Raw genomic sequence first — 12,339 nt, 5'->3', positions numbered from 1 at the left:
AAGCTTTATGGAACATTAAAACCTACTCAGTACCAAGGAGAATGTTTCCAGCATTCAAACAGATAAACAATTTGCAAAGATTTATGAAAATTAATTCCTCAGAGGAGATTTGTTGAAATGCGTCAATTTTGCATTATAACCTAGTCAGATGTTATGGAAATTTCTATATTATTAGATATTTTGGTTTGTCTTAATTTGAAGGATGATGATACAGAACTTACTGCAGAATGCATTGAGTGAGTGGGTAAATGCAGAATCTTTGGTTAGCTTGCTTGTCAGCTGAACTGTGAAGTCATTGTTAGGTTAGGTATATATCCCTCCTTTCGAAGTAGTCCTACAGACAGATAGATTGGTTATCTGTCGGACTTGTCTCTCTTACAGGAGGGTTGTTTACATAAACTAATAATGACTTCATGGTTCAGCTATCAAGCAATCTGACCAAAGATATTACAGCAATAATTTATGGACTTTTTGTTATCTTATTATAAAACATAATGATATAAAAAGAAGATGTGGTATGACTGCCCATGAGACAACTCTCCACAAGAGACCAAATGACACAGAAATTAACAACCATTGGTCACTGTACAGCCTTCAACAATGAGCAAAGCCCATACCGTATAGTTAGCTATAAATGGCCCCAAAAAGACAATGTAAAACAATTCAAACGAGAAAACTAACGACCTAATTGATGTACAAAAAATGAACGAAAAACAAATATGTAACACATAAACAAACACAAACCACTGAATTGATGCCTTTATGGTGATATTTTGGCCACTTAGTATTGTAGGTTTCTACCCAAAACATTTCTGTTTACTTTTTTACAATTTTTATATATGATCATGTTCTCAATGGATACATTTCCATCTTTTTTTACAGACATCCATCTAACCTGATGTTGGACAGAATGAGTGGTAAAATCATTCATATTGATTTTGGAGATTGTTTTGAGGTAGCCATGGTGAGAGAGAAGTTTCCAGAAAAGATCCCATTCAGACTTACTAGAATGTTAATAAGTGCCATGGAGGTAAATTTTTTAAAAGTTCACTATTTTTTTGTATGAGCATTCTGTTAAAACATACTTTAAGATGCTGTTGTTTCGTTGAAAATAATGTGGTTAGATAGAATTTGATACATTTTGGCCAATAACACCCTGATGATTTTTTCACATCATAGTTAAATACTTACTGATATACCTATTTATCTTAATAGATATAAGATAATGTTGTATGAGTGCCAATGAGACAACTCTCCATCCAAGTCACAATTTGTAAATTTAAAAATTATAGGTCAAAGTACACCCTTCAACATGGAGACTTAGTTAACACCCAATAACAAGCTATAAAGCCACGAAAATGAATAGTGTCAAACCATTCAAACAGGAGAACCAATGGTCTAATCTATATAAAAACAAGAAACACTTAAGAACCACATCAACATGTGACAACCACTGAACAACAAGCTCCTGACTTAGGGACGACATCAAAAGTTCAATGAAGGATAAAAAACTTAATTCAATTAGTTTTTTCACTGACCCCCTACCCCCCTATTAACTTAGTTTGGGAAAAATTGATTGACCCATATGGATATATGTAAAAATCAATGTCGGATAACCAAATCTTGCAGCAGTTCAACCCCCCCCCCCCCCCCCCCCCCAAACTATTTGAATTAAGTTTTTTATCTTACATTGATCTTTTGATGTCGTCCCTTAGGAAAAATGCAAACAAATGCAGGTGTTTTAAATGTTTTAATAGGTGACAAACCTTTACCCTTACCTGAAACAGTAGTGTAACTTTTCAACTTAGAAAGACACACTTTAAGATATCAATTGAAACCTAGATTTTGGCTAGAAAGAAAAATATTAAAAATTGTCTTACATATGTTTTCAAAAGGTCTCCTTAGTAATTTGTTTAACGGTACATGTTCAGTCAGTAATTAATAAATTGAGCGTATTTAAGTTATTTTTTTAACGTTTTTTATGTAAGGCTTACATTTAAGTTAAATAGTAAAATGATATTCATGTAGATTTCAATCAAAACATCACTTAAAAGTTGTTTTTGATCAAGCTGATTCTAAGAAAAAAATAACTCCTTGAAATTTTGGACAGCTTTAAAGATATTGTAGTTGTTTCTCTTGATACTTTTGTAGGTGACTGGAATTAATGGCAATTACCGTATAACATGTGAGAGTGTGATGGCGGTGCTCAGAGAACACAAAGACAGTCTGATGGCTGTTTTAGAAGCTTTTGTTTATGATCCTTTATTGAACTGGAGACTTATGGACAGTAAGTGATTGATGTTTAGATTTTATATACTTTTGTACTACTATGGTTTACTTTTTATTGTGATTGAGGATAATTTTTTCTATGTGGAAATTTGAGGTTTTTTTTGGTCTTGATAAGTCTAAATAAAATTTGTATATTGTGTCATCGCAAAATTTGGGGTTTACCTTTACACATGAAGCAAAGAAAATTTGTAATGAATCCACAGTATAAAATTTATGCTCAACCTATAAAAATTGGCAGCCAATAAAAAATGATGAATCAACGGTTTAACAAGATTTAGATATAAGATGAGACAACTCCATCCAAGTCACAATATGAATAAGTAAACCATTATAGGTCAAATAACGGTCTTCAACACAGAGCTTTGGCTCACACCAAACAGTAAGCTATAAAATAAGGCCCCAAAATGACTAGTGTAATACCATTCAAACGTGAAAACCAAAGGTCTAATCTATATAAAAAACAAAAAAAAAACCACTTATGAACCCGACATCAACAAACGACAACTACTGAACATCAGGTTCCTGACTTAAGACAGGTGCAAATAAATGCAGCAGGTTTAAATGTTTTAAAAGGTACCAATATTCTTAGTTTATTATCATTGTACAGTTATTCATAGAAAGAGAAAATTGAATTGTAAAACCATGAATAAGTTTTAATATTTTTTCAATCTGTTGGAAATCTACGATAATGAAAACACAAGCTAGTCAAGTCCTTCCCATATTGTTTCTTTTTCAAATTTCAGCAACAACTAAAACAAAACCAAAGGCCAATAGGTCTGGTTCCTACAGTGGAAGTCAGGAACAGGCAGATATTCTTGAAACTGTAGACATTGGACAAGCAGGAACAGCAAAGAAGTCGGTACCAGTTGCAACAGGAAATGCGCCAGGTGGAGACAGCTCCACATCAGAAGTTTTAAACAAGAAGGCTGTGCAGATTGTACAAAGAGTTAGGGATAAACTGACAGGAAAGGACTTTCCCACCGAAGAATCAATTGATGTGTCCACTCAAGTGGAACTTTTAATAAAACAAGCTACGTCTCATGAAAATTTATGTCAGTGTTACATAGGATGGTGTCCATTCTGGTGATTTTTTTTTTAAATATTGTCACAATAAAGTCATGATATATATATTGTCTAAAGCTTTTAAATACACAATATTAGGTGATGTCAGAAAAAGATCAACATTTTTTGAAACTGAGTTCACTAAGCCTTTAAACAGTTTCATTCATATAATAAATATTAAAGTTTTTTTTTAGCATTAATCTTATATTGATATTATACTGCTGCTAAAAATGGCTACATTAATAGCCATTAAAATAGTGACACAACATTTAAAATCATTTCTGGTCCTAAATGAGCCCCTTATGAAATTTAGAGGTTTGGCATAAAATAAACACAATGTACATAATTGTGCTTTGTTACTATATTTAGAATTAGACAATATGATGTGTTTCAGTTGCTGTATGAAGTAGCCGAAACTGTATGATAATATTGTAGTGATGCAAATCTTTTAAATGGTGTAAAGTTGTTTATGTCCTTAACATGCCAGTAATATTTGCCACTGGATGATTTATAATTTATAGTGTTAAGTGTAAATAAATGTGATAAAAACGCTTAAAAAAATTGACAGGAATCATTGTTAATATATATCTTGTCACATGTATTTGTGTAAAATAATGCAAAATTGTGCTCTTTTGAAAAGGGGAGAGCTATGTTGGCCAAGTGGTGGGAGTAGTCTGAATACTGTATAACTATCCTGTCAACAGATTTGAATTTATATTCCTGCACATGACAGGTGTGTTCGACTCCAATCTGAATTGAGCAGGATTGTCGATTTTCTTGCAGAAGGATGTGTTTCTCTCTGGGAACTCTGGCTTTCTCCACCAATAGAAATTGAAGGCTACCTCATAGCCCAATAGTTTTTGAATTGGCATTCAACACCAATCAATAAATCTTTTGGATATTGTTTTATGTTCCATTACAAAAAAGTAATCACCAGAATTGTAGATAAAATTTCTATTATTTGGACTGATGAATATTTTCAAAATTTGTATTTTAAATCTTCTAGTACTGTATTTAGATTTTATATTTATAGTTTATGATATCTACATGTATAATGCTAAAATAACGAGGTCCAATTTATCAGTAGTCTCGATCATCCAGCCGCTTTATTTTTCAAAGTAGAGCGTCTGGATGACAAGTGATATAAAAATGGTAATTTATGACATTCGGAATAGTATCGGATTTTTTAGCTTGTATTTAAAGATAATGTCCAAGACGAATAACCAAGAAGTTGGTTATTGACTTCGGAAGAAATTATATTACGATAATACTATTGAAAAGCCCGAGTGTACCGATTGTTGTTTAAAGCTATTTATATTTTTTTGTGACGACATACAAGTCGTGGAAAACACCAGACAGCATGGCTTCCATCACGCAAAGGAAAATAACAGCACATCAAACTTTGGTAAGATGTCATGATATAACAACACAAACTGTTACATAAATTTTAAAACAACCTGAAACATCGAGAAGTTATATTCTTTCGTGCATGTGCGTGCTACGCAAGCAAGTATTTAATCATATACAATACATTGCAATTTTTGTATTGACTGGGACCACTCGAACAGTAGTACGCGATTGATTTGTAGTATCTTTAACTTTACAAATACTTTATTGAAAAGTGCTATGAAATATGAACTTCATCCAGGATATAAAGTTTGTTGTATCTGTCTGCAGTGTATAATGGAGTTCGCATTTTGATACATGTAAAAAAAAAAGGGGGGAGGAATGATGCGCAATGTTGAATGTATGAATACCAATGAGAGAGTTATCCAACCCAAGTTCAAATGAGATGGATGTGAGCACGTAAAGGCAACTGTCTGGCCTTCAATAATGATAAAAATTCATACATGATTTTGATAGAAAATACAAACAGGGAATGTGTCAAAGAGACATCAACCCGACAAAAGAACAGGAAACAACCCAATGCCACCAATGGGTTGTGTCATTAACACAGCAGGATAATCTCGCATGTCGTAGCAGGATTCAGCTTGCACCAAGACATTTTAAAATGTATATTTATATATAATGTTTTTTCCAAACATTTTGTTTTTCATATATGCTATGCTGGTGACCAAAAATTAATATGATTTTATTATTTACTTTCTTTTGTAGACAAACCAATGAAGATTTCTGGACACAGATATTATGTGTAAAATGTGAAGAATTAAAAAAAAAATCTATAATACTTACATTTTCATTGTATCATAAACAGCTCCAATTTTATAAAAAAAAAAGATTCAAAGATTTGTTTTTAATTACTGAAGCTGCCAGCAATCATTATAATCATAGTATAAACATTATTCTGACAGCAACCATAAAGCCAAAAAAGGTACACAGACATTCATTAAGTAAATAAAACAAAAATCAAGAATCACATTGTTGTCAGATATGTCGGAGAATTAAACAAATTAAAAATCAAATAAGAAATTTAACAGTTTTCACGTTTGAATTGTATCTCATTTACATGTCTGGCCCTTCTCAGTTATTTATATGGTATGGAGTTTTCTTAATACTAAAGGCTGAGCAGTGATTATATTTGCGAACATCCATGTCATTTGAACTCTGCTAGGTTGTTGCCTCATCAGCAATCATACCGATCTCCTTATTTTACATAAAGGTTCACATGTACAGGAGAATTTTTGTGAAGCTGCCCTTTAATACATGATTGATATTGGAATCAAATTCGTATTACGTGTGAACTCAGTATAATAGTTTGTAGTAGGAGAATACACTTTTCAGTTATTTACAAGTTATCATGCAGTATGGATTAAATCCCATTCCATCTTTTCCATGTGATTGATTCAAACATGTATACAAAGAGTATTGAATTGGGTTTCATGAATGACTGGTTAACTTTTGTATTTCTTCATGGACACGGAGACTGGCAAAGTGGTATTATGTGAAGATTGGCCCATAAATGTTTTCTTCCCAAAAGGATTAGGCGATATAGATTATTTTGAATCATTCAGACTACTCTGTCGTTTGCAATTTTAAGATCAGTTAATTTTGTAAATACAAATTGAGTTGGCTCATTGTATGATTTCACTGATCTGCCAGTAATAAGTTGTTATGGAGTTTTTTCTACATTGAAATCTTAGTATTTGTACGAGTTGTTTTTTCTTTCCATAAACGTAACTTGATGTGTGCTTTTCGAGTAAGGTAAGTGTGTCAGATATCTGAAAGATGTTATAAAAAGGAAAGCATAAATAATAACAAGGATTTACAGAAATAAGAATAACGAGACAAAACTAAGAAAAAAGGGAAAAAATAAAGAATACAGACTAATATGGATACAATATAGATCAATATACCGACTGTTGGTTGCTTATAACGTCAAGTGGAAAATATTTCATAGAATAGAGAGTGTATGCTATAATACAAAAATATAGAAAAATGGCATTGTATAGTATGAAGATAAGAGAATATTAAACGTGGTGTGTTATAATATACAAATAGATTGATTTTGGGTTGCCGTTGGTTATCGTCTTGTAGTAAATAATGGTATTATATGTTCAGGACTGAAAAAACAACAAATATAAAGATGAGGTCCTAGATTATAGGCCGTTCGGGATACCTGTCGGAGAAACTATAACTCACCAGAAAATTAGGGTATATTGTTTGGCTTTATGTACAACGGTCCACCTATACGGATCCCTGAGCGTGATATCCCCCATACACAAACAGTGGCTTATCCAGACCTTGTTATAAGGAGGACAATCTACAGTCATACTACATTGTTTCTCTATATAATCAACCAAATTTTTCCCACGAAAATAAATCCCGTCTTAATTCTTAAATTGTTTTTTTTTACATGTGTCACAAAATTCAGTTTTTGATCGTTCTTTTAAAATTGCCCATCTACAAGTTGGGCAAAATAGGGTCAACTACAAAATGTCAGTTTAAATAATCACATTATTTTTATACATGTAACCAAGGAATTGTATATTTAAATATACAATTCCTTGATGTAACGTTACACTGTTTACCGCTTGGATTAATTGTTTTTAAATATAATGGGGATAACGGAAGTGCTATTTATAGATATGTTCTATATTTAATTATTTGTTACGCCCCCTATAAATATCTGACCAGTCCGGTTAATCACCCCAGACGCTATATTTAAATACGCGTCTGGGTTATCGAGACTAATTTATCAGCCGGCATCGGGTAAAAACGACAAATCAAAGAATTCATCTTTATATATAGATAATATAGGACAATGGTGTAGATTAAAAATTACACCACTCCAGACCCTTTTGTTTTCTACATAATTAATATTGCCAATAATTAACAAGTTCCGGGTCGAATCCAATACCGATACCAATAGTATATTCACCTGTTACCTATTACCTTATCTGTACGTTCCGCATCTGACAGGCGCACCACCAAACGGTGTATTTGATTTTACTATATACACGGGTCATAATCACAGGGTCGACACAACTAAATTCAATCATTGTCAAATTGTTCCCTATTGTAGTTTTTTAATTATTAAGACTTTCTAAGATAACAATATGAATACTAAAAATTTTAACTTAAAATAAGGCGTACAATGTATAGGTACAGTTTTCAATTTGTTAGTGGGCATGACGTAAAACAGCGAATCAAAGAATTCAACTTTCTTGGACAATGCTGTTGATTAAAAAATACTAAATTCCAGGACCTGAATATTACCAATAATTGAAGAGTTCCAGGTCGACGGGTTCAACCATAACGATTTGAAAGCAGAGACAACTGTGTATCTTATAATCGGCAGGACTTTATCAGATGACAATACCAATACTAAAATAAGGCTTACGCATAGTTATATACTTTAATTCAGTCACGGACCCGCGATATCACAGGTGTGTTCTAGTAAATTAAATATTATCATATGGGTAAAGCTATCCTTTTATAAGAATATAAGATTTTTATCAAAAGTTTTCTCATACGATTTTGATGACTGAAAATAAGAATTTTGGCTGTTGCAATAACAAATTTATTTTCCTGGTTATATGCATTGTTGAATTGACAAAACAACCAGTTCATTCTTACTGTTATTTGATTATATGGCATAATTTTGATGTATAATGTTTGAATTCTTAGTGAAGTTCCCCAATATTTCTACTGTCAATCATAGTGCAATGATTTCATAGAATAGCAAATTCTAACTAGACTGAATACTGGTACAAAATCTTAAAATTTTAAGATCTTTAAAAAAGAACACTCTGCTTTTGTACATTTTTTACTATGTTCAACTCAAAAGAACACCATAATGTCAAGATCAAAGATTTTAGAAGATGAAATCTTCTATTCTATCATTTCTTGTTTTTTATATAGATTAGAAAATGTTTTTGTTTTTTTATAAATTGTGACTTGGATGGAGAGTTGTATCATTGGCACTTATACCACATCTTCTTATATCTAATTAAATTTGATCATGTCTTTTAATGTAACATGAGTATAATTATTCTGTGATTCATAATTGCATAAAGTGCTGTATTTATGTTATTGATCATGTTATGTAGTTATTGTATAGAACTTCAGGATTTTGTTTATTTGGTATGAAAGCTTTTATCATAGTTTTTGAGTGTGAATTTGTGTGTTTCATCTTGACATGCTTGTTTAGGTTAAATTTAAAAAAAAAAAATCTGTATTTCAGTTTCTTATGACCTATCTAAAGTATTTGAAGAATGCTAACCCTTACTTTTTATTAGCATATCTGTACTAGAGAAGAAATGAAAACCACTATTTGTCAATTGAAACATCACCAGATCAAAACAAACATATTTGTCCTTCATACTATTAAAGCTTGTTATTGTTTATAGGACTGAAATATGAACACATTTTGCTTTGCCAATAAACAGAAGATTGAATCGTTTTAATGTAATTGTATGATATAGGATGACGTTTCAAGTTTTAGTGGTATACAAATAAAAGTTTACAATGTAAATAGAAATTTAGAAAGTCAAATGTTTTTTTTATCATAATTTGATAATGATTATTATAATATTGTACTTTTGCTGGTGATGAAGGATTTTTATCTTCTGATCTCTACTCAAAACATAAAAGGAGCCTTCAAAAGTGGTAAGACAAAAAAAATCTATAATCTTTACTTTTACTGTAGTTAGGGAGCAAAACTAAGTGCTCTATCATTTGAAATATTTTTTTCATTTTTTGTGTCTCACACTTTTGAAGTAATAATTATTATGATTATATTATATTTGCCTGTTAACATTCATATATTTATATATTTAATAGCATTGATGAATTATTGTTAAATAAAACTTGTTTATGAATAAAAGTATGAATTAAAACTTTTAAGTAATTTCAGAATTAGTTTTATTTCTAAAAAACATATGAATGTGATTCATTATTTAAATGTTTTTTAAAATTGATTTGATTCAGTCAGTTGAAATGGTTTTGCAGTTATTTAAATGTATGATTCCTCTTATGCAAGTAAATACTCCAAAAAATGACAAATATAAAAAAAGAAGATGTGGTATGATTGCCAATGAGACAACTCTCCACAAGAGACCAACATGACACAGAAATTAACAACTATAGGTCACCGTATGGCCTTCAACAATGAACAAAGCTCATACCACATAGTCAGCTATAAAAGGCCCCGAAATGACGATGTAAAACAATTCAAATGAGAAAACAAACGGCCTTATTTATGTACAAAAAAAGAAAAAAAGTTCAACTATCTCCTTAAAGAGCAAAAATTAATAAAAATCAAAAACATGACCACATGCAAACCTTCAATATAATGTACAAACAGACTTCAAATGGAAAACATCATAGGATTCAAACTGTAGGAGGAGTTATGAGAATAACTATGTACCCAAAATGGGACGAACAGGGGTAAAACAATACACACTCAACTTTTAGTTGCTGGTGCATAAGGAGGCATAAAAATAGTGCCTTTTTTCTGAACACACCATAGCAGACAAATCCATGTTGAGCTTTATATTATTGTTATGGTTAAGCTTTTAAGTAGTCTCAGCAAAATAAATACATAGTAAATATAAAACCACCCTTTAGTAGTGCTGGCCTCAAGTGCCAATTCAAGGACTGAAAATTGGTACTGGCTGCATCTTCACTTAGCACAAGGTATTTAGGAGTAAGAACAAAGATTGGCCAGCCTTCAGTAAGAATAATGTTTCTGGGTAGGTTGGCATTTCAAAAGGCTTCCTGTAGACTGATACAAAGTGTGTCAGTCTTGTAAAAAGCAGAGTGCATATTCAAATCAAATTATCATTATCATGTCCTGATTATTTGCCAACTGAATTTAACTACCATGCATCCATCCTATAAAACAATATTTCTGAGATACAAAATAAATACAGAATAAAAAACTGAAGACTTTGGAAAGAAAATAAGGTCAGGTCCAATGTTATGCATGTATATACTTCTATAAACAAATGCACATATTACTATCGATGACCTGTTCTGCTTGTTGTAATTGCTACAGTGAACCATTAACCTATGTGCTTTCATGCCCAACTTTATGTATCTTAAAATAAAACTTTGCATCTGTGGGGGCACCATTTGTGTCTCCTATAGATACAATAATATATCAAAGAAAGTATCACATTGATTTTGTTATAATACAGATTCTTCAGAATGGAATGCGGGGGCATCACCTTGTCTATGGGTAGTTATAAGATATGAAAGATCACAATGCTTCTCTATATACCACAAAACATTAATTATTCGGATTTCAACCCACAAACAAGTCTGTATTCTTACTCCTACCTACTGTACTTGTGCTTTGCATAGCAATAATAATTTATAATTTTAGTTTTGATGTGATTATATCACTAATCAAACTAAACCTCCATGCACTGTTTGGTTTTGATTATTGTTTGTTTCTACCATATTAGCCTGTCAACAATGAGGTTGTGGGTTGTAATTCCACACCCTGCAAGTGAACTTGACACCAATCTTAATTGACTTGGACTGAACATTTTCCAATTCAGGTTGGTACTTCTCCCAGGGCACTCAGGCTCCCACAGCCATATAAAACTGACCACCAGGTCATTTCATAATACAATAGTATTGAAAGTGGCATTACACACCAATCAATTAATCAATCTTATTGAGTAAAGGAAAGTAAATAGCACTTTATAATAGAATTTGATACATAGAGTATCATTTTATTGGAAAAGAAAAAAAACTAATCATATCCAAGGTAGGGATCATTTGTCAAATTATCCTTGCTTCACATCATCCAGTATTCAACTGGGAACCCAGACATTAAAACAGACTAGCCCATTTAAAACAGGTAAATTTGTCATGAAATGGATTATTCCTGATATAGGCTGGTCCATTTTTTAAATGGTGTCAGCAGGTATGTCCAATTCAGAATGGTTTATTCCACTATAGCCAAGTCCATTTTAAACATAGGTGAATAGGGATTGTGAATATTGTTCCGAAGATGAATAAAGATTTGAATAATAATCATCCTTCACTCAGTAACACTGATACATGAAGATTCAAATTTATTTTGATTTACTGAACATTAAATCACTGATGAGTAAGTTTCATTTTTCATGTGCAAGATGATATTGGACTAATCTATATATCTTGAAGTGTGTTCACCAGTGAATAATGTTCTTGGTCATTGATCAAGATGAGTGTAGTTATGTGTTCAGGAATATAACTGAACTATAAATACATACAAAACGTAAAAGTTGTGTATTCCAATCAGGTATAAACACTGACTTCTAAAGAACCATTGTGTTAAGGTTTTTAAGGGAGGGGCTTTTAAAATTATGGAAGTCATCTTTATTCTTTAACTTGATTATTTTGACTTCTAAATTGCAATTAAGTTACAATAATTTTAATTTTTAAGTTCGACAGAATCATCAACTTGCACTTGAAGACAACTTCATAGATGGCCATATACATTGTGTTTTGCCTCTCCTCTTTAAAGTAAATATATTAAGTTATTCAGTATAAACCAAGAATAAGAAGTAATTTTTTTTTTTAATTTGGGAC

The 12,339-nt window shown here is 31.6% G+C and overlaps 1 protein-coding gene across 1 annotated transcript; it reads left to right on the top strand.

Moving 5' to 3' along the window:
• The first annotated feature begins 508 nt into the window (after positions 1 to 508).
• Positions 509 to 4,429, top strand: LOC143056585 (serine/threonine-protein kinase mTOR-like). Its single transcript, XM_076229687.1, has 3 exons — positions 509 to 1,030; positions 2,152 to 2,287; positions 3,033 to 4,429. Exons 1-3 carry the CDS (start codon positions 899 to 901, stop codon positions 3,374 to 3,376), a joined length of 612 nt encoding a protein of 203 aa, XP_076085802.1. The 5' UTR covers positions 509 to 898; the 3' UTR covers positions 3,377 to 4,429.
• Positions 4,430 to 12,339: the final 7,910 nt, after the last annotated feature.

This window comes from Mytilus galloprovincialis, chromosome 13 (genome assembly GCF_965363235.1).
Source record: "Mytilus galloprovincialis chromosome 13, xbMytGall1.hap1.1, whole genome shotgun sequence".
Classification (NCBI taxonomy): domain Eukaryota; kingdom Metazoa; phylum Mollusca; class Bivalvia; order Mytilida; family Mytilidae; genus Mytilus; species Mytilus galloprovincialis.
Note: the sequence above shows the minus strand (reverse complement) of the source record. Positions and strands in the feature narration are given on the sequence as shown.

Excerpts from the sequence above, each read along its gene's own strand:
- LOC143056585 (XM_076229687.1), top strand. The coding sequence starts at position 899 with ATGTTGGACAGAATGAGTGGTAAAATCATTCATATTGATTTTGGAGAT. Across the intron at positions 1,031-2,151 it reads TGTTAATAAGTGCCATGGAG|GTGACTGGAATTAATGGCAA; the intron begins GTAAATTTTTTA and ends ATACTTTTGTAG. Across the intron at positions 2,288-3,032 it reads GAACTGGAGACTTATGGACA|CAACAACTAAAACAAAACCA; the intron begins GTAAGTGATTGA and ends TTCAAATTTCAG.